Source organism: Perissodus microlepis, chromosome 7 (genome assembly GCF_051167445.1).
Source record: "Perissodus microlepis isolate ML-2025 ecotype Zambia chromosome 7, ASM5116744v1, whole genome shotgun sequence".
In the NCBI taxonomy this organism is placed as follows: domain Eukaryota; kingdom Metazoa; phylum Chordata; class Actinopteri; order Cichliformes; family Cichlidae; genus Perissodus; species Perissodus microlepis.
Genome location: NC_140467.1, coordinates 13,301,903 through 13,322,252, shown reverse-complemented (window position 1 = coordinate 13,322,252; position 20,350 = coordinate 13,301,903). Strand labels below are relative to the sequence as shown.

General features: G+C 45.2%; 1 protein-coding gene across 1 annotated transcript; it reads right to left on the bottom strand.

The window, feature by feature from the left end:
- Nucleotides 1-1,315: 1,315 nt before the first annotated feature.
- tle3a (TLE family member 3, transcriptional corepressor a) lies at nt 1,316-19,933 on the bottom strand. The gene is made up of 20 exons (XM_084933543.1): nt 19,250-19,933; nt 18,491-18,676; nt 17,828-17,928; nt 17,524-17,587; nt 16,142-16,186; nt 11,906-11,968; nt 11,598-11,672; nt 8,233-8,454; nt 6,178-6,300; nt 5,930-5,980; nt 5,699-5,851; nt 5,099-5,231; nt 4,812-4,987; nt 4,611-4,684; nt 4,273-4,522; nt 3,784-4,031; nt 3,541-3,688; nt 3,296-3,446; nt 3,016-3,092; nt 1,316-2,706 (listed from the first exon to the last, which is right to left on the bottom strand). Exons 2-20 carry the CDS (start codon nt 18,512-18,514, stop codon nt 2,599-2,601), a joined length of 2,286 nt encoding a protein of 761 aa, XP_084789669.1. The 5' UTR covers nt 18,515-18,676; nt 19,250-19,933; the 3' UTR covers nt 1,316-2,598.
- Nucleotides 19,934-20,350: the final 417 nt, after the last annotated feature.

Below are 20,350 nucleotides of genomic sequence, written 5' to 3'. Positions count from 1 at the left end.
AGCACAGAGTCCTAGGAGAGCGTTGCTCTGGAGTGGAGGGATTGGGCCATTCACCCGTCCAGCCCAAAAGTATTCAACTACCAAAAGACCACTCAAGGGAACTCGAGAGCAGTGTTTACGTCATATTTCTGAAGTGGCACTTCATAAACCTCTGCCTTATTGTATCACTCTGTGATGGGCGTGTGATTTCATAGCTGCCACCATGCATGAATCCAAACTCTAAAAAAAGTCACTAGCCGTGACAGTGAACACAGTTGGTACAGCACGATGCGACTTTGAAAGTCGCATCAAGTTCATCCCTCAAATATTAATGCAAGCTCTGTAATCTTCTGAGTTAAAACCAATGGCAAAGGTCCATAGCAACCCTCTCTAACAGCACCCAGAATGTTTTTCTATCGTGTCTGTGGTTCTCCTGAGACAGTTGTCAGCTCCTATCTGAATGCATTTACAACAATTTGCTGATGTGCTTCCATTTACTGTCAAGAGCAGCCCGTGAATAAGATTGTATGTAATATAGATGCAAGCTAGAGCAAGGGAGATCCCTCACTAGCAACACACAGGACAAGGGGGACTTTGAGGTTGCATTTTTAGTTTTTAGAAGAGGAAAAAGCAAGCCCGAGAGACATTCAGCATGTCGGTGCATTGCCCTCAACAGCAGTAAGTGCTTTAGGTGTTTTACCACACCCACTGTTGGCTGCACTGTAAAAGCAAATATTAATCAGTGACTTTAAGCTTCTTTCCTTAAACAAATGGTTTGGCATCTTTCTTGCCAGGAGTTGTTTGGTAAATTTGAACCGACAGGCAAGGGAGAAACGGGTAGCCTTAGACAGTCTGGCAATAACAAAATCTGTTTATCAGTTCCTCTAAAGCTTACCAATTAACACGTTATGCCTTGTTTGTTTAATCCAAAAACCAAAGTGCAAAAACGACACGTGGTTTTATGCCAGGCTGCGTTCTGGAACATTTCTTGGATGGATTCAGTAACTTTCTGGAGGCTTTTTTTTCTTTTTAAACTGAGCCTAACCAAACAAATAATAGTAACATTTGGGCACATACACCTGTTGAGATTAAATAAATAAAATAAATTTTTTTTTTTTTTAAAAAAAGCAGCGCTTTAGATTTGCGGGTAGTTAAGCTATTTCTGCTGTTTGGTCATGACGCTAAGGTGGATTCTGTTGGCAACTTCATCTTCAGTCATACACTCAATTTAATGCTTTACAAAAAAGAGCTAATAACCATATTACCCCAAAGTCTCCAACTAATCCTTGGAAATCTACCACAGCGAGACCACAGCACTACAGAAATCCAGTCAAGATAAATTTTATATAAAACAGTTTATTGATTTATCAACAACTGTCAGCTGTACAGTCCTTATGGATGATGCCACATGTATGCTACACAGTCTTAACTTGTGTTTATGATGAGACCATTCCCGTCTATGAGAAGATTGTAGTGAATATTATGAAATACTGAAGAAAGCAAAGAATACACCCAAAATGTCGAACGTGGTAATGGCTTTGCCTGCGTCCTTTATGAGTAACCAAGTCTTGCATATCAGTCACAGGCTCGCAAACACAAGCGGCAATAACGATCTCTAATAGACTGATGGCTAAACTTTGCAGAGTGGAGCAAAGTTTTCATACAGTGGTTGAGTCAACAGAGTGAGCTCAAGTCACAGCTGCTTCTCTGTAAAACCCATCAATCCGACAGTTGATATAAATCCATTTTGATGTTATAGACAGGAGCCAGGGTTCAGTGAAAGGTCTTCATTTCAAAGCTTAAATTCTGCTGATCAGGGTCAAAAGGGTAAACATAACTGGAAACCATGATTTTTTTCCTCCCTACAGAAAAAAAAAGCCTTTCCAGAATTCTCGACTGCAAAAATCCATGGGACAAATGTCTGTGACACAGCAAATAGCGAAGAAAAAAAAAAAGCCTTTGTCAGGGAGAAAAAAAAAATACAAATTAGATTTCCGAAAAGGTCATTTTGGACAAGGAACATGAAAAAAAAAAAAAAAAAAAAAAAAAAAAAAAGCCGAGGAGGGGGAAAAAACTGAAATAGAATATCCTCTTACAAAGTCCTAATCTAATTTCCATCCCCGGAGGGGACAGAAAATCACGGAGAGAACAAGAAAGAACCATCACAAGCGTAACTGGACACCAAAATATAAATCTATAAAAGGCCTTTTATTACTCCATTATGTACACTTTTCACAGGACCTCCAAGGAGAAGCTCCAGAGCGAAGCGCCGCTTCTACTTGTGTCATGGAACTTTATCTCCACATTAAAAAGGACGAATAAAAAAAGAAATATCCAACAAACAGAAACAGCAAGACATTATTTTCTTCTCGGTGCCTTGGGAAACTGCACTCGCTGTACAAGTGTTAGTTGTATGAGTGAGGAAGGGCAGAGCCGAAGGACACAGCATCCAGTGCCACAATAACACCACCATCCATTTTCGTCTGGCACTGCCAAACTTCCTGCCCATCCACCTTGGAGCTGCAGGCAACATCCATGCTGTCTGTGTGAGGGAAGGAGGATGGAGGAAGTGTCTACTGTTCCTGAGCATGAGCATGCTCCGATCCAAAGCAGTCTCTTCTAATAGATCACTTCATACACAGTGGCCTTCTTGTCACCAGAGCCTGTCACGATGTACTTGTCGTCTGCAGAAATGTCACAGCTCAGGACAGATGAGGACTCCTTGGACTGTTTAAAGAAAAGCAAACACACACACACACACACAAAAAACACTTTAATCTTGGAGGCAGTTAAGCTTAAATGTTGCTGAGTAAGTTAAGTGGTGAAAATGAGCTGACTTCATGGCAAGATTAGATTGCACTGACATCAACTTCTGGCCTGACGGGCCTCAAAAAGGCGTCTTTGTCAGGTCAATAATTCAGGTTCAGTTTTCACTGATAGGATAGTCCTGTCAGACAGCGGTCGTTTTGCCCTTCCTCTTAGAGATCTGTGTGTACGTTTGGCCTGGCTACAGACAGAGTCCATTGATCTGCATACCTGGAATATGCTGGCGCCATAAGGAGTCCTCCAAGCATTCAACAGATTGTCCTTGCCGGTGCTTACGAACCATTTACCTGCAAAGACAAAAAAAGTGCCATCAGGACACTTTTCACTAACAAGTAGTAGGAAAAGTACCTACAAATGAAGAGTAGCCTTGAGATGACAACAAGCATTTACGCTATTTTAAAAAAAAAGGCACTAATAAGGACAGGCAAAGGGCTCTTCAGTTAAATACGGTCAGCTTTATCTGATGCTCTTTTTGTGTGTTTCTTCATACCGCAGTAGGCAAACTTGAGGGAAAGGACACAGCTTTCGTGCAGGTGGAGCTGATACTTGTCAGGCTTTGAATGGTGGAGCACTTCCACGTTGCTGCTCTCCATTCCCACAGCAAGCCACTCGCCAGTCGGACAGTAGCCCAAAGAAAAGATCTGGAGATCAAACAGGACAATAATTACAGACAGTTCTTCGGCCGAAAGGAAAACAGACTCCAGGTCTGGCTCTTTGCATTATGCAGCGTTGTACCTGTGAAGTGAAGTCGTGCTGCTGCAGCTGTCGACCCTCTCTCAAATCCCAGGAGCGAACAGTGTTATCGAGACCACCCGTCCACAGCTTAGTGCCATCATGGGATATGTCAATACAGCTAGCACCATCCGTATGACCTTGAAACTGCCTAAAATCACAATCGGAAGGTATACAGACAGTTATTGACATTATCTTTTAAATTGACTCAAGCCCACATACTGGAAATAAAGTTTTGTTTCCGACCTAACGAGAGTCTGGTTATGCAGGTCCCAAACGGCAATGTTTCCATCACTGCAGCACGAGAAGCAGACTTTGGCATCAGGGCTGATGGCCAAGGCGTAGCACGCCGGGGCTGAGGAGGTGAGCTCAGCTTTGATCCGCGGTGTCTGGGAGGCCAGATCCCAGATGGTCAGTGTGCTGGCCTCGCCTCCGACAATCAATGTGCGACCATCAGGCAGTAGCTTACAGGAGCGGATGTAGTTATCCCTGTTCTGTTGCACCGAGGACAAAGCAAATCAATACATGTTCAAGGCAGTGGAGCTAGGGAGAGCTTTAGAAACAAACAAATCATGGGCGGAGGATAAAAAACGTCCTGTCATAACAAATAAACCAAAGATTGAACCTCAAACCTAATCTGAACTATGTGAATAAGTGTTTGGCTTGTTAATTTTTTTCTAGTGTTAATGAAATAACATGTGTGTAAACATTAAGAAAAACTGATGAGGTCCTCACCAAACAGTCCAGCTGGGACACGGGGCTCTTACTGCCTGGTTGGCTCATGTCCCAGATTTTGACACAGCCTTTGCCACCAGTGTAAACATGACGTGTGGGGTTGCTAATGGTGACAGCACAGACCACCTCGCCATGGCTCAGTGTGTTGATCTGACGGGCGTGGCGTGGAATACCGGGACCAATGAGGGCGTCGGGTGGGAAGGGCACAGGCTGCATTTGACCATCTGCGCTGACATGGAAGGAGTACGCTCTGAAGGAAAAGACACGTGCCTGTCAGTATTTGATATCAGCTGCGTTACAAAAAAATGGATCTGCAACATATCTGGGGAGACACTTACGGTTTGCCGCCAGAAATAGATGTGAGGCTGGCTGGGAGGCCCGGGGCTCTCATGTGGGTGTGAGGATCAAACCCCTAAAAGATGATATGGGAATGTTTGACTAACATACTCAACTGTTATCACAGTAAAATCCCTCATTGCATCCTGTACATGACTTTTAGATGATCCAAAACTACAGAAAAGGAAAGGCAAAGCCTTTACCATGGGAGTGCGTCCATAGGCTGCTGCTGCTGCAGCGCTCATCTGAGGGGAGATGTGCAGACCAGCATACACCCCAGGGCTAGTCAGGCCTCCGTTCATTTCATGATGGCCCATCATAGCAAAGGGGGTAGGATAGGACCCTGCAATGGATAGAGGTGTGCGCAAAGCTGGGGCTGCTGTAGACAAAGACAGCAGATGGAGATCGGTTTGTGGCCTAACAGTTTTGCAAAGAATGGAAAAAACAAAGATCATCTCAGTTTCTGTAAAGTGAAGAGAATGGTACCAACCGAGAGCTTCCATGCCCGGTGGCTTGCCCAGGATGGGTCTGAGCCCAGGAGTGGAGCTGGTGCCAGGGGTGGGGGCATCGTTTCGGGGGGTGGGGGTGTTGGATTTGAGACCAGGCGTGGAGGATTTGTCATTCTGTCAAGGGAACGAGAGAGCAAGCACAATCACAATCCCGGAAACCAGGCACTGTGCAGACTGACAATTTGAAAGCAAACTGAACTTAATCCAATCTAATTCTGACAACCCTCATAGTCCTGCAGAGCCATAAACTGCTATTTATTCTAAAACCTATTATGGTCACAATGGAGATGGGGACATTTTTATCCCCTTACTGCTTTGGCTTTAATCTTTTAGTGAGGCAGAGGGAAAAATCCTGGAATAGTTAAATACATTGAGCTATTAACAGAGAAGACCTGACTGATCCTGATGCGGGACAATATTATCCCTGACGTTTAGTCATGCACTTAAAGCACAGACAGCCACTGCTAATCCACTGCAGAAAACGTCCTAGATCTATTTGCACATGTCCCTTTGGTCTCTCGGCAATTGTCATTTAAAACCCTTTCTGTCCCAGTTTGTCCACAACTCTTTTGATGTCTTACATGACTGAGCTCCTTAGCCTTGGAGGAAGGGGTGCTTCCAGATGACGCCACTGATGCGGGGCTGTTGGGTGTGTCTTTCTTTGGGGGGCGGGGCTTGTCAATACCATTTTCAGGTGGGGAGTGGGCTGGGCTTGCCCTTGGAGTGGCAGGATCCTGGAGAAACACACCAGTAATATTTACAAAACAGCAACGTCACATCAATGTGCTACGAACAATTGCTGTGCAGCTCACCTCATTGGACACATCGACCACCAAGTCGTCGCTTTTCTCTCCGTCACTGTCCTGTAACAATAATTAGTAATCATTTAACTTAACACACACAGATGGGGAAAAATTAAAGCACAGACTCCAGGATGTTGTTCTCTGGTCTAAACTTCATTAGTTTTTTACATTAAATTGTGAACCTAAAGCAATTTTTTTAAGTCACCATTCATAAGCATATTTCCCCAACATGCTGAACTACTCCTTCAGGGACTTACATATCTACTCATGCTGTCCTTCTCCTCCACTTTGCGTTTCTTAGAATCCAAGCTGTAGTCTGAGGAGCTGCGATGCTTCTCACTGGCTGTGCGTAAGCTTTCTGATGGGGATATCGAGTTATTCTGCAAAAGGGGAAAAACCAAACACGCTTTATTACCATTTTGTCTTCCTTCTGTAAGAGAGCGCAGCAAGTCACTCATCCATTACAAATTCACAGAGAACACACTGTGCCAATCCAAACACTAAAAATGCCTTATTCACACAATGATGGATACAGCGGACTCTTAAAATGCAGCTGTAGGCCAGCTCCAAACAGTACCCTGACACCAGCCAAGCCCAATCTCGCACACAAGCCTGTCCCTGGCCACACAACAGAATGGGCTGTTATCTGAACTGAATGGAGGAGGGCTTGTTTTCCGAGCTGGGCTCCCTCCTCCTCATAACTGGACAACAAACAGCCTCACAGGGACATGAGCAGTGTGTTGTAGCTGAACAGAGGGCCTTTTCTCCGGAGTCAGTCAGGCTGAGCGTGAGAGAGAGAGAGAGATAGAGATGGGAGGAGAGAAAAACGAAAGTAAAGCGAGAGAGAGGGGGGAGAGAACCTATATGTTTTGGGTGCTGGGCATTGATTGCCATAGTGCGCTTGGGCACCATGTCAGCTGAGGCTTTGAGCTCAGATAAAGAAAGAGAATCTATATCCTGCCAGTGGGCACGGCAGCGTGGGACTGACTGGTGCTTCTTCATGGAGCCTGCCCACACAAGCTGGGACAGCTCACTCTAAACGCCAAAAGAATGGGAGGCTTTAGGCAGGTGTCCAGCAGCTTTCACAGGAGTTTGCCACTTGCCTGTAAACTGCCAAGTTCTCCCGATTCTCTCTGTCCCTCATCTGAGGACCAAAGCGAAAACATGGACTAAGTCAGCGGCGACTCAGAGAAGTGAACAATGGCTGATGGACTAGCAGTCTGGGCAAAAAGCCACTGTCTGCATAATGGCTGACCTTTAAAGAGATGCTTAGCGTGACTCATTAACCAAAGTCACCATTCTACTATCAGATGACCAGGGACGAGAGCACAGAAACAAAACAGGCCCGCTAATCGCCCCAGGACTTCCATTTCTTCAGACATGACTGCACCCATTCAGCTGGCCCGGCCTACAGAAACACAATCTCACAGGCCCATCACAAGCCATCATAGATCGCAGCATTTCAAATATAACGCTTTAGCAGGCCCAGCCAGACGAGGTGGAGAAGAAGAAAAAAAAGAAAAGAAAAACAAAACAACACTCCATTTGTGTTCATAAATATTCATCACATGCCAAGAAGAAGAAAGAGAGAGAGAGAGCTGGTAAACAAGGGAGACAGTAGAAGGGATCAAATAAATCCTTTAAGAAGGGGAAGTCCAAGCCCTTCTTTAATTGTGATGAAATTACAAGGCTTCTAATCTCTCTCACATGATACCAGTCATTTCCCCTTCTGGATTAAACACACACGATTTATATTCCAGACCTCATTTTCCATTAATCATTTTATTGAACTCAGATTACACCGCATGAAATCAGTATATGCATGCACTGATGGAAGAGCTCTACTTGACACTTGCAGCGCAGATGAAAATGTAATGAATTACAAAAAAGCAAAACGAGTGTGGCTCGGGAAACTTACCGTGCTCTCTGTGTCGCAGACATCACGGTGGCGGCCGAGGTAAAGATGAAACCAAGCGGAGCAAAGAGAAAAACAAGTCACTTAGCACATCATAACAGATGCTTCTAGCCGAATGTGTGACAATCAACTGCAGGGCACAAGGCCCCTCTTATCGGCGTGTATTGGAGCTGCTGAATAGCTTATGCAGTCATGGGCTGGGAATGTACCAGCTCATTACCCAGACAGAATGTGAACAGACAGGATGTGCTCCTCACCTAAGGGCCTTATGATTGTGAGAGTGAGAAGCACTCAGCACTAAATTGGTTTATGTCAGTTTAACATCTTTTCAGAACTGCTAAAATTAATATGCCTTTTGATTCTCGCAAATAATAACTAGCTAACAAAGCTATGGGGCCGAGCTCTTCTTCTCACCTCGGTGTTCGAGATCGTGGTGGTTCTTTTCATCCTTTACTGGGAGGTGGGCTTGGCTCCCCAGAGCTCCTAGCGCCAGCAGCCCTGATCCGGAGCCCGTCACAGGGGGGATGCCAGGGGGCTGCAGGCCCGAGGGGTGAGGCGGCAACTGGACTGGAGGCCCATGGGCAGCATGGGAGAGGTGCTGTGCCTGGAGCTGCTGCTGCTGTAAGGTGACAGGGAGATAGACAGACAGACAACAAATGGGTTGGAGGGAAAGGGCGAGGAGAAACCACCAACTAAGCACGAGGCTAAACCCCAGATGATATTAGCACATTCACACGTCTATTACTGTCAGGAACACACAGCAATCCTCCTCAGTGCTATTTCCATACCAGGCCAGGGTGGCATAAGCCCTAGATCTGTGCTGAGGCGAGTAAAACCTATGACTGACCGCTCTCAGCATGTGTAACACACGAGGCAGAGGTGCTCAAGTTATCGAAATAACCCACTAATCGCAGTGTATTATTGAAAACAACTGAAATATTTTTCATTCTACTTTATCCAAAAAGAAAAAAAAGTCTGCTTCAGCCACATCTTAAAAGAGAAAATCATTATGCTTAAAGGTAAACTGGCACATATTCTACTGCAACAACACAACTCCTGTGCTTCTGTGATTTGAGCGATCAGAATACAAAACTCTGTGGAAATCTGTCTGTGGGCTAAACAATACCCGCTTTTCAAACACACCCAGTGTCTGTTTACTGATCTCATATTCACATTTCTGGATTGACGGAACATGAATCATTTGCGCACCCAAACTTTAAGAGACTGCGGGAACACAGAGTGCTAGAAGCTGGCACGCCTTCCCTCTCACTCTGAGTCTTTGAGTGTGTTTCTGAGTGTGTGTCTGGAAGGCTGCTGTGGGAGCGAGGACCAGGGGTCCCATGCTGGCACTCAGTCAACCCTCCAATACTCAGCATCAATATTTGAAAGGCACAGGGAAATAGATGGGAGTTAAAAGGCACTCAGCATGGAAGTAAGCAGTTTAAAGCAAGGTTAAATAATACTTAGCTGAGACACCAATAAAAACATCAGCAATTTATTACCCGTATACGAGCCAGCTGAATAATTCAGATGCTGTTACAGCACACTCCTCTCTCTTTTTACAAGACGGATTTCAATCAGTGGCCATTTATGGCCATTTCAGGAATATTAGAATCTTTGTAATGACCAGGGAGGTAGTGCGACGCATAGAAGACGGTGGTGGGCAGGGCTAACACATAATTAAAAATACATTAACTCAGCAGGAACTCCTAAATTCTGTAGCAGGAATACAAAATACACTTAGTGCTTAAATATGTCCTTAGAAATATAATCCACATTGTTCTTTTGTTTTTCTGTTGTAGAAGTAGAGAGGACTAGCATGACTAATAGCTAACTTTTTAACTTGCAACCTTGTGCTTTGTTACATGGGGCAGATGTCAATCCAATTACAAAACGTACCCAAGACAGACACAGGGAGCTCTCTCTCTCTCCGTGTCTGTCCGGGAGCCTAAGAGAGCGAGTGTGTTATAATATTGTGTCCATGAGGGAAATTAAGGAGCCAGTTCATTGGCAGGGGAGAGCCATCCTTGCTCATTGTGTTTAATGAGGCACTGATGGGTAATAAGCATGGCTGATCAGCAACAGCCCTCATTACAGGGGCCATAAATGAAGACAATAATAAATAAAGAAAGGGGTCTGGCCTATTTTCTCTAATTTAATATTCTAAGATAAAGACCTACTCTTTGCTCCTTTTTCCTCTAACTGAGTGTAGCTAAAGAGAAATGTGGGCTCGTTTAAAATGCCTTGTTTATGATGCGGATATTTTGGGTATTTTCTAATCTGCCAGAAGACGCTGCTTGTCAGGTTCATCTCAACACATGCAGCTGCCCCAGTTTCATTCTATTAATGGCCCTCAGCTCCATCAATAAGACATGCAGCTGGCTCCTGGATGCTGCCTGTCTACCTGGCACGCTCTTTCACCTTGCTTTACAAAATACATGAGGATTTTGGCATGCCTACAGAGCTTCTTCTTAATGAATAACTAATGGCAAGGTATTCGTAAAACATACAGTGGCTACATTTCCTCCTCCTCCTACGTGAGTGACCTGAGTGACCCGGGTGGCAGCCTTACTGTTTCATAAAAACTCTCCTGGTTCCCACAAAAGACCACAAACTAAAACTCTGAGCTTGTCAGATAGCTCATAAAATGTTTTCTTAATGCTTTGAAAGCCCAACAAGGCACAGTCAGATGATGAAAAATACAAATTCAAATGTATAACATCCTAGTAGTGTGATGCTCCAAATGTGAAAATCATATAGAACACAAAAAACCCCACTAGTGAAATCTCCTATTCTTAGGAACTACTGCTTCTACTGCAGCAGCTGCTCTTCCAAAAACTGTAATAAAGCATCCGTTTCAGTCCAACAGAGGAGTAACAAACAGTTTTCCATCACCTCAAGACACCCACTCAGGCAAATTCTAGGGAGCAATTATCCAGGAACAAAAGGTCACCAAGGGGGTTATTAATTGAATTCCAATATGTGCTTCCAGTCATCAAGTGAGCCTTTAGGGTAGTCTTCTGTGCATGCCGGAGAGTCTACAGTAGTCACAAGATCACAGACAGTTTGAGCTTTCTATCGCAGGTGAAACCAATCACTTTCATTATAGCATGCCAGGGTCAGCACAGCTGATCAATGAGGAGCAGATGGCGTTTGGAAGCCGCGATGAATGCAGCGGATTACCGCTCGCTGCCGTGGCGTGAAAAGAACTGTGCAGCGGAGCCGTGATGGCTGACGACTGTCTGTGCTGTCTCAGTTAGCTTGCAGTGCTGGCTGTGTTTAGTTCACCCTCAGCCTTTTAATTCCCACAGCAATCCAGGTCAACTGTGAGAGATGAGGCTCCTCATTAAAACCTTAGCCAATTAAAGCAATACGAGCTGCGAAGGGGGATCTCGAGAGCTCTCAGGCTCGCATTTATCAACACACAACAAGGCATTGAAGATGCCACCGAGGCCAAAGCTAAAGCAATGCATGAGTCTTTTTTTTGGTTTGTTTTTGGGGTGTAGTTGCCAATATTCATAGTTTAGTTTGAATTTAATAGTGAAAAATAAGTCATGAAATGAAAAAAAAAATAGTGATGACACATTTGATTTCAAAAGAGGCAAATCTGCACTATAAGTGGTGTATTACAATGTGTTCACTCAACAGTTCAGACTACTCGGTATATGAATTTGATGTGAAGGTTTGCCCCTACCCAAGGTCAAATAAAGGAATAAAAGGGGGTATACACACGGTGAGAGGCAGATTGGGAAGTCCACGTACCCCGATGATGGCATTCAGCTCAGTCATAGTCACCTGCTTAGCCCTCTCTACTGCCTGAGCAACCTGCTGTTGGTGCTGTGGACAGACATTTGCAAAAGATTATTTATCACACATCCACACTTGCTCATCTATGAATTTCACAGTTTTTTTCCAAAGCAACACTAGAATTATAAAGGTGAGATAAAATGCTCTTAACCACAATTATTCCCAAATGCAAGGAGTATTATCTTAAGGGTACAGGCAACAATAAGTGGTGTTGCTTTAGTAGTAAACTGTGACACCATTTGGAAACCGGGCTCAAAACTCACCTCTTGTGACAGGAAAGGCATAATTTGAGCTAAAATTGCGTTGAGCCGTTTGGCAATCTCCGTCTGGAAAACAAAGAAAGAGGAGCAAAATGAGACGGTAAAGTATGAAAGAGACAGTGACTTCATATAACCCCGCCTTTAATGTTTACACCGATTAAGTCAATTACTGCGGCAATCAGAACTGCTTGACTCAACATCCTCTAAACAGCGTGATATTGACATTTGAAATATTTAAAACATTAGGAGAGCCCAGGGGGATGGAGCACAGCTGTGCTAAGAGTGCACTCCATGCTAAACGGATATGAGCAGGCAGAGTGCTGCTGTGTTGAGAGGATCCTCTCTCACTCTGCCCTTCTTCCCCTGATCTGCGAATGTGCTGTCCTGCAGTTAACCTCAGAGTTAAACCATACAACCACACCCCAGGAAGGAAGGCCTACTAACTACAGCGCATTGTTTACTTACATGTAACGGTGTGGGGAATTTACATTAACAATTAGGACTACAGAGCATGCAAAGACAAACAGTAATAACATTGTAGGGGAGACACCTTCGATCAATACCATTAAGCAAGCAGCCTGTGTCGTAAGTGGCGTTTGCTAAAGCTACAGCTTTTCAGGAATAAAGCCCAAGCCGTTTCTCACTGCAATCAAGCACCCAGCCCACCACCCTCATAGCCTCCCAACATCCACGACGCCCTGCCTCCATTCTTCTGCTTGTCTACCAACTGCCATGGCAACGGCTGCAGCCCTATCTTGCTGGGATCATTATGCAAATGGCACCTCTGCTTGACCGTAACAGGCTTTAAAATCATATTACGTGCTTGGAGGCAGGTCATTAAATTGAATTTTCAGCCTGTCGATCACATGAACGTACCAAATGAATGGTGGATAAAAAGAGCAGTAGGAGGAGGTGTGCGGGGAAAGATCGGGGGCGGGGGGGCTATGCTCCACGCCCCCCACCCCCTCCAGTCTCCTGTAAAAACACTGCACAGCCGGCCGGCTCTGCCTCTCTTTCTCCTTCCAGGGAAAGGAGATGAGACTTTCAGGTTCAAGCTCTGCACTGGGAGCAGAAAAATAACAGTGCCAAAGCTACATCATCTTTGGAATTTATGAGCCGCAGTTCAACCCAGGGCCACTGCAGAACACAAACACATCACAGGGATTTTCTCTGATTTTTCATTTGGAGCAGCAGCACACACAATGTACTTTGCAGACCGCTAGCTTATTTATTACACATGGCAGAAATGCCAGGCAGTTTTGGCAGCCAGACATATTACCTCTAAGCAGAGCCAGAGAGATTGGAGAGTAATGTCCAACAGAACGAGACCTGCTGACCCAAGCTGCAACATGGATAGCCACTTAGCCAGTCAAGCCAGCAGGACAACCAATAACAAGCTGAAGATGCAATATCAGATGAAGCCGCGGATCAGATGCAATAATGCCAAACAAATATATGGCAGCATGTGTCACAGGAAGTACAATAGTCCAAAAGATAACGCTGACTATAACTTGATTATTGCCCGCAGACAAAAAAAAAAAGAAAAAAGAAAAAAGAAAGAGACTGAACCGCAGTCCCCTTTGGCACACAATAAATGTGACCTACAGGTAATAAAGATAAATGTTTTACGAGCGCTGGTATTAATGCAACGCAGTAAGTGTTCTAGAAAGAGCTGAAGGAGCCCCAAAGAAATGGTCGAAAAGCGACAGGACCCGTATAATCCATGTTTGTTCAGATAAGCCATGTAAATAGCAGTCGGACATTTGACAGGATTTGCAGAAAGGCCTTGAGCGCACGGCCCATTCCTCTGTAGCTTAGTGTCATGGTGACAGCTGGCTGGGAAAGGTCAGGAGGTGGCTGATCCACTCTGCCCTAAACAACTGGCAGTCTCTACACTCTCACAGCACAACATGCAAATACACGGAAAAGGCAACAACTCAACTCGCCACTGCTGTCAAAATAGATACGGTGCAGAGCTGGGAGGATTTCTTTTTTTTCCCCCCTGCCGGCAGATAAAAATTGGGCTGTTGTCACTTTAAGCAGATGACAGCTTGGCCCTTGAGAGGCTGGCTTTGCACTGCCGCTACACAATTACAGGTACTCGGACCTGTGTAGCACCACTTTAAGAGCACTCTCGGGCTGGCTTGTCAATGGTGTGCAGAGAGGTATTCGCCTGTTGCTATCAGCAATGGGAAAATGGACTCGAGACACTGATGAGTATTAAATGTAGAGCGAAAACAAGTGGTGGCTCTGGTCACATGATCCATCTATAAACAATACTTGACTAGTCACATTTAGAGGCTCGGCAATTTTGACAGCGTTGCCTCATGTCAGGTTTTCAGAGTAAGAAGAAAAACATCAGAGTTTGTTTAAGCCAAAAAATGATGCTTCCACTAAACCAGTCTTTGATAAAGAAGTGTAGTGAGTCCAGAATTAGTTTCTAATTGGCATTTAAAGTTATTGGTATTGATTTGAAAAATGCTGAAAAGCTGCATAAATGAATACGTGAGTCATTACTGTGATTAGTCTTGTCAGCTGCAGCAGTTGAGCTGTGTTTTTTTTTCTAAACAAAGCATGACACAATCTAAAAAACAATAAACTTATTCTAACAAAAACAGCATAAGAACATAACCGTCGTTGTTACGCCACATCTTAAAGTACAGTCAAGTAACTTTTCTGCTTATGTAAGTGAAACTGACACCCAACAGTTCACACCCTGAAATTATTACACTGCAGTCCAGTCCCACATGACAGATTGGGGATATGGAAGTACTGATGGCTTGGAGAGCCACAGTTCCTCCAACCACTTTTCACTGCACGCCTCTTTTGTATGAAGACTGCAGACAGCCTGTTGGCTGACCAAGTTTGCTTTGGCGCTCGCCACGGCAGATACTTTGCTACTTAGCAAATGATTCCTGCAGACATGGCTGCGTTACGGCCGTAGGTAACGACCTAATCTGACTGAATCTTAGCACCATACAAGCCCCAAACCCCATGCAGCTCTTGGAAAACAAGCACCATATGAAGATAATTACCAGCTGACATCATGCAGCAGAAATTAGCAGTTTGCATCGGCAAACTGACATGGCTGATAGAGAGGGATCAGATAACACCACCGTCAGTCTAAGCTTTGCCCGTGTACGCATTCTGAAATGTGAATTATGTCCCTGCACAGTAATGAAAAAGGCACAGTTAGAGGAATGAATTTCCTCACCATGGAATAAATCTCCTGGCAGGAAAATAATATGCCTGTGTGCATCCAATAATCCATCCCAACCCTGCCTGTTAACCGCTCCCCATCTTCTCCTCCTCCCCTGCCTGAGCTGTAAGCTGGGGGAGCTGCATGGACGGGGCCCACACTGTTTGCTCACAAACACGCCATTCAGCAGGTTAGGGCCCCACTGATGAATTATTCAAGCGCTTCCATCAGCTCTGTTGAGGTTCCTGATAAAAGTCAGGCGCTAAAATGGATCAGTCGATTAACCTGTTTACACAGAGCTGGGCTGTTGCCCCGCCTCCAGCTCTATTTTCCAACTTGTCTCCTGATCCCATCCCCCCCACCTCTCTCCTCTGGTTGGCGATAAGTGCCTGACAGAAGCTATCAGAAGGGCCTGAGCCCTGACAGACATGTGGAAGTGTGACACACAGCACAGACACTGATGGATCGCCCTAACACGCCAACCCACCGTGCCGCCAACGCTGTCATTATAACCAAGCCAGGCAGTCGCGGGGGGGGGGGGGGGGGGAACATAGACAATGTCACTCATTCACACAATCTCTATCACTTCAGTGCGATTTATCTGCGGAGACATACAAGATAGGATCTTCTGATAAAGATAAGACCACAATGAAGTGACTAAAGGACATTTGCTCTGCTGGTGTAATTACTTCATCCTGAAAAAAAGAAATACTGACCTATCAGAGGGCCTCTCTTTTTAATCATTAAGTCAAAAGGCTAAGCCTGCCAAAGTCTACCTTTAATCTTATCGGAAAGCTGAGTCAAATCCCGGATGCACACCATATGCAAATTTCCAATAACGGCTCACAGCACTTGTACAAGCTGTGGCACAAGTTTGGGGTTGTGTTGTTGTTTGTGTGCAGTGGATCTGCCTGTTTTCAGACCATTACTGATGCTCAGTTCAGCTCACAGCCTGTAAGTGGCTCTGCCTGGATCTGACATCCCCTGACACCGTGGAAAACCAATGAGCTGAAAAATATGAGCAGCACTGTGATACGTACCTGCTTGTGCATCTCTATGTTCAGCCCATAGGACATCTCGTAATACTGAAACGAAAGCAGGGATTTAATTGTGGTTAGTGACGTCAGCGCAGTTACAAGATCTGATGATATTTATTACGTGTAACAACAGGCGAGTGTTTTTGCGCTCTACACTCATGAGACTGGCGCAACCTCAATGTAATTATCGCTGCGCTGATTACATCACGGTCAGGGTTTGAACGCTATAAAGCCTATATAAAAAGTGTTTTTACAGGAAAAGGAGATACGTTATAAGATCAGATAACAAAAGGATTTCTTTGAGCAGCTCAGAGTGAATAGCCAATAAATCAATGCTTCGCTGTTTGCAGTGTGGGCAGAAAAGAGAGGGTTAGAGTTATTGATCAGCTTAAGCCCTCAGATCCCTGGGATGTTTGTTTACTTAGAATAACGCGGTTGCTCAACACTTATTTCCAGCCAGGTCAGTCTGTCTGGCTGAAATGTAATCCGCCGAGCCCACAAGTGGCAGCCGGAGCAGAAATGGCTTTCCAGTCAGCGTCTATTTGATGAGGCCAATGCATTATTCAGTCCATTAGCTTCTTCGAAAATTACTCTCAAACAAGAGAGCCATTCTGTCTGAGATCAGAGCCCCACAGCCATGGCGTAACCTGACACCGAGCACTGGCTGTGGGATACTTCCCAACATGTTTACCTAACCTCCTGCTTGTCAGGCCGACATGCTGTTTTCCTCTGAGCAAAAAAAAAAGTTTAATTTAAGGCTGCATGCATTGGTTTAAATAATTCCCGGTGTGTTTACCTGGGATAGCCTTCTTAGTGTGTCATGTCTGAGCTAATTTTTGCGTCAGGGGCACACCTATGTTTTTCTAAAAGGCTGCTTTAAAAAAAAAAAAAAAAAGCAAGCTAATGATTAAGGTTTACAAAGAAGCTGAGTATAAAGGAGACTGCAGTGTGCTCCACGTCCTCCATTTTGTTTACTGTGGTGTATTTTCCCCACACGCTGCTCTGGGCCTCCGCCCTCAGCTCACACCTAATTTATGGCCATGCATATGTCTGAGCGTGGAGTCTCCTAGGAGAATAATCAGATCAGCACACACAGAGGGCAACACTGCAGCCGACCCTTGGAGATCAGGGGCATGCTATAATGGAGCGGCAGCCCACTGCCGGCCGCCTGTCAGGAAGCGCTCCTCTGTAACAACCTGCTACATCAACCCCCGGGGGGGGGGGGGGGGGGGGGGGGCTTTCACAGGCCTGTACCTGCCACTCAGCCCGCCCTAACAACCACATAGGTGATCACAATAGCCCCGTCTCACTCCACCCCAACTAGATCTTCAACAAGCCGTGCAATCTGGAAACCATAATTGCTTTCAATTGTAACACAATCTTACCATGACATAGTGGCGCTGCATCTCTGTCTTCTCATTGGCCAGTTTGTCATACTCCACCTTAAGACTTAAAATAGGAGACCAGGTGTCATTTTCAAGCGTCTGTGGCACTTCAATCACTCAGTCACACTTAACAGAGATGTGCACAGGATAAAAACGGGGCTGCTTTTAAAAAAAAAAAAAACACACACATATATATATATATATATATATGCTCCTACAGAAGTCAACAGTCAAATATTAGCCTTAACCTCAAAATCCAATAGAGTAAATGTTGACACTGTCATTCTTTGAGTATAATCATTACCTGTGATACTGGGCTTGCAGGAATTGAAATTCATCTTTAATCCTGTCACAAGACTCTGCTACGGTGAATTTGAAGCCAGGCTGGCCAGGCTGATGTGGAGCCTGAAAGAAAAGAAAAGTGGTTGTAAAAAAAAAAAAAAGAGAGAGACAGAGAAAGTTTTATTCTGCATTGTGACCTGCTAAGGAGAGCTGAACAGTTCACACATTTAGACTCAGGCTTTTAGGCTAACATCTCCTCTGCGGGAAGACATTACCACAAGGTGGGTCTGATTCACACCTCCAGGGGGTAATAACACATTAGCTTTCACACCAAATATGAAATGTAATTTCAAAAAAGAAATTCAAATCACCACCACCACTACCACCACCTGTCTTCACGTTCAGACACAGTCATATGCAAGTGTCTGGCTGAGTAAATATCTCCAGGCATACAAACAATCTGCATCCATTTAGTACTGACTGCATATTCCGATGAAGCATAAATGCACTGTAATGAAACCCATACAGAAATCTGATGACCTGCATTAAGAGCGGAAAACGCTTTGCAGGGCATGTTTCAGGAGAACGTGGGGGAGGACACGGCACAGGCAGGAACCATACACCAGCACCAGTGTTTTGTAATAAATATGCAATCTTCTCTAAGTATAGGTGAAGCGAGTCTTACCGGATGTCGGCCTTGTGGATACATCTTGAAATGTATCCTTTGTTTATCCCTCCAGTGTACAGATCCTTTGGCAAAACGGGTGAAATTTGCTCACAGCCACACCAGTCTCAGCAGACAGGGCCGAGGGGAGTGAGGGAGGGGGGAGGCAGGGGATGAGGAGAGGGGGGGAGGGAGGTCGTGAAAATCCTGTGTTGAGAAATGACGCGGTTTAATCTATAACCGTAAAAATAAAATAGAAAAAAAACACACACATACACTTTACACTGTTTTCCAATAAGTAAGTAGTCACCACAGCACACTAGTCCCAGTTACCGCAGCAGTTCGAGCCGAGTCAGAGAAGCAGCACAACAGTCGAGCGCTTCTGTCTTCTTGATGACCTTATTCGGTCAGTGGTCAGACTCGATATCCTAACAAATCTCAACGTGCAGTTTAACATGATGCCAACACGTAGACGAGGTTGGAGAAGCCACTTATCCGCCGTGCAATTTTAATGCTCAGATCCGTTTCGTTCTTTAATAAAAATAATAATAATAAAAGAAAAAAAAAGAAAGAATGGAAACTGACTGCTGTTTGTGAAATGACCACCACCGCCCCCTCCCCCGGTCCGTAGGACGTCTACAGGCAGGCCACAAGCGACAGCCGCTGGCTTGCACCTACTGTTTGACTCCCGCTCAGAGTCGTGGAAGCGGGGTCGAGCGTACGCCCAAAAATTAGAAAAAAAAACTAAGAAAGAAATCAACAGCTCTTGTAAATACGTACCCGTGCGTGAGTCCGAAGCGTCCGTCCGACTTCTGCTCCCGAAGAAAATACTGAGCAGGCTATAATTCATGCGTTTAATCCCTCCTAATGTAAGCCTGGTAGACGCAGTTTTCGTCAAGCATCCTCTCGCTCTCTCCAGAACGCACCCAGCCAGGCTGGGAGAAAAATTTTTAGTGCGGTCGGGCTCGATTAAACTATACTTTATTCTTCAACCGCGAACCTCCGAGGAATGTGCGCCTTCTGCGGCTGGTTAATCCCACAAAGAAGAAAAAAATAAATAAATATGCTTCCAAAATCTGTCTTCCGACTCGAAGAGGTTGGAGATTCTTTAAAAGCGTAACATGGTACTCTCCACAATCTCGCGTTTCCCCCAGTTGTCCAGCTTACCCCGGTTGCCACACACAGGCAGCAGGGCTGAACTGCCGTGAAAGCGCCTATCTGTCCAATCGCATTACTCGGAAGGAATACGGCCACATCTGCCTATCGGAGAGCGACGGCCCCCACGTGGGGTGCAACGGTACATGACATCATCCCGCGGATCCACAAGGCATCATCCGTCCGTCCCACCGTGTACAACAGCAACAACAGCAGGCATTGATGTGCCGACTATGATATCCAAATTTGACAGAGACAGCACAAATTCCACATCCGCGCTTCATTAGGGTGTTTTCCTTTCCCCCCCTCACTGTGTGTGCGCGCCTCCGACATAAGATGATGAATTTTTTTTTGAGGGGGTAAGACCACCAGCGGGACGGGGGAGGAGGAGGGGTGGGGGTGTCCGGTGAATTTTTATCCCCACACTCAGAAAAACGGATGAGGGGAGTGCTTCTTGTAAAACGTGGTTACAAAATACGAAGAAATGCTAACACGAAATATACAAAGTAGCGGGCAAAACCAGAAATATCCGGGTTTAACCCCCCCTCCCTCTCGCCACCACCACTATCACCACCTCTTCCTACACGCAAAGCGTGAAGGGCACAATATAATGACCAATCGATCGACGACACCCACCAAAATTGAAGCCACGGGAGCGTCTCCATATAATTTCTCGTAAGTGTTTTGAGATTCTTGAACAACATACCCGCTCGTCTACCTATCAGC

Excerpts from the sequence above, each read along its gene's own strand:
- tle3a (XM_084933543.1), bottom strand. The coding sequence starts at position 18,514 with ATGTATCCACAAGGCCGACATCCG. Across the intron at positions 5,981-6,177 it reads AGGACAGCATGAGTAGATAT|GACAGTGACGGAGAGAAAAG; the intron begins GTAAGTCCCTGA and ends TTATTGTTACAG. Across the intron at positions 4,523-4,610 it reads TCTATTTCTGGCGGCAAACC|AGCGTACTCCTTCCATGTCA; the intron begins GTAAGTGTCTCC and ends CTTTTCCTTCAG.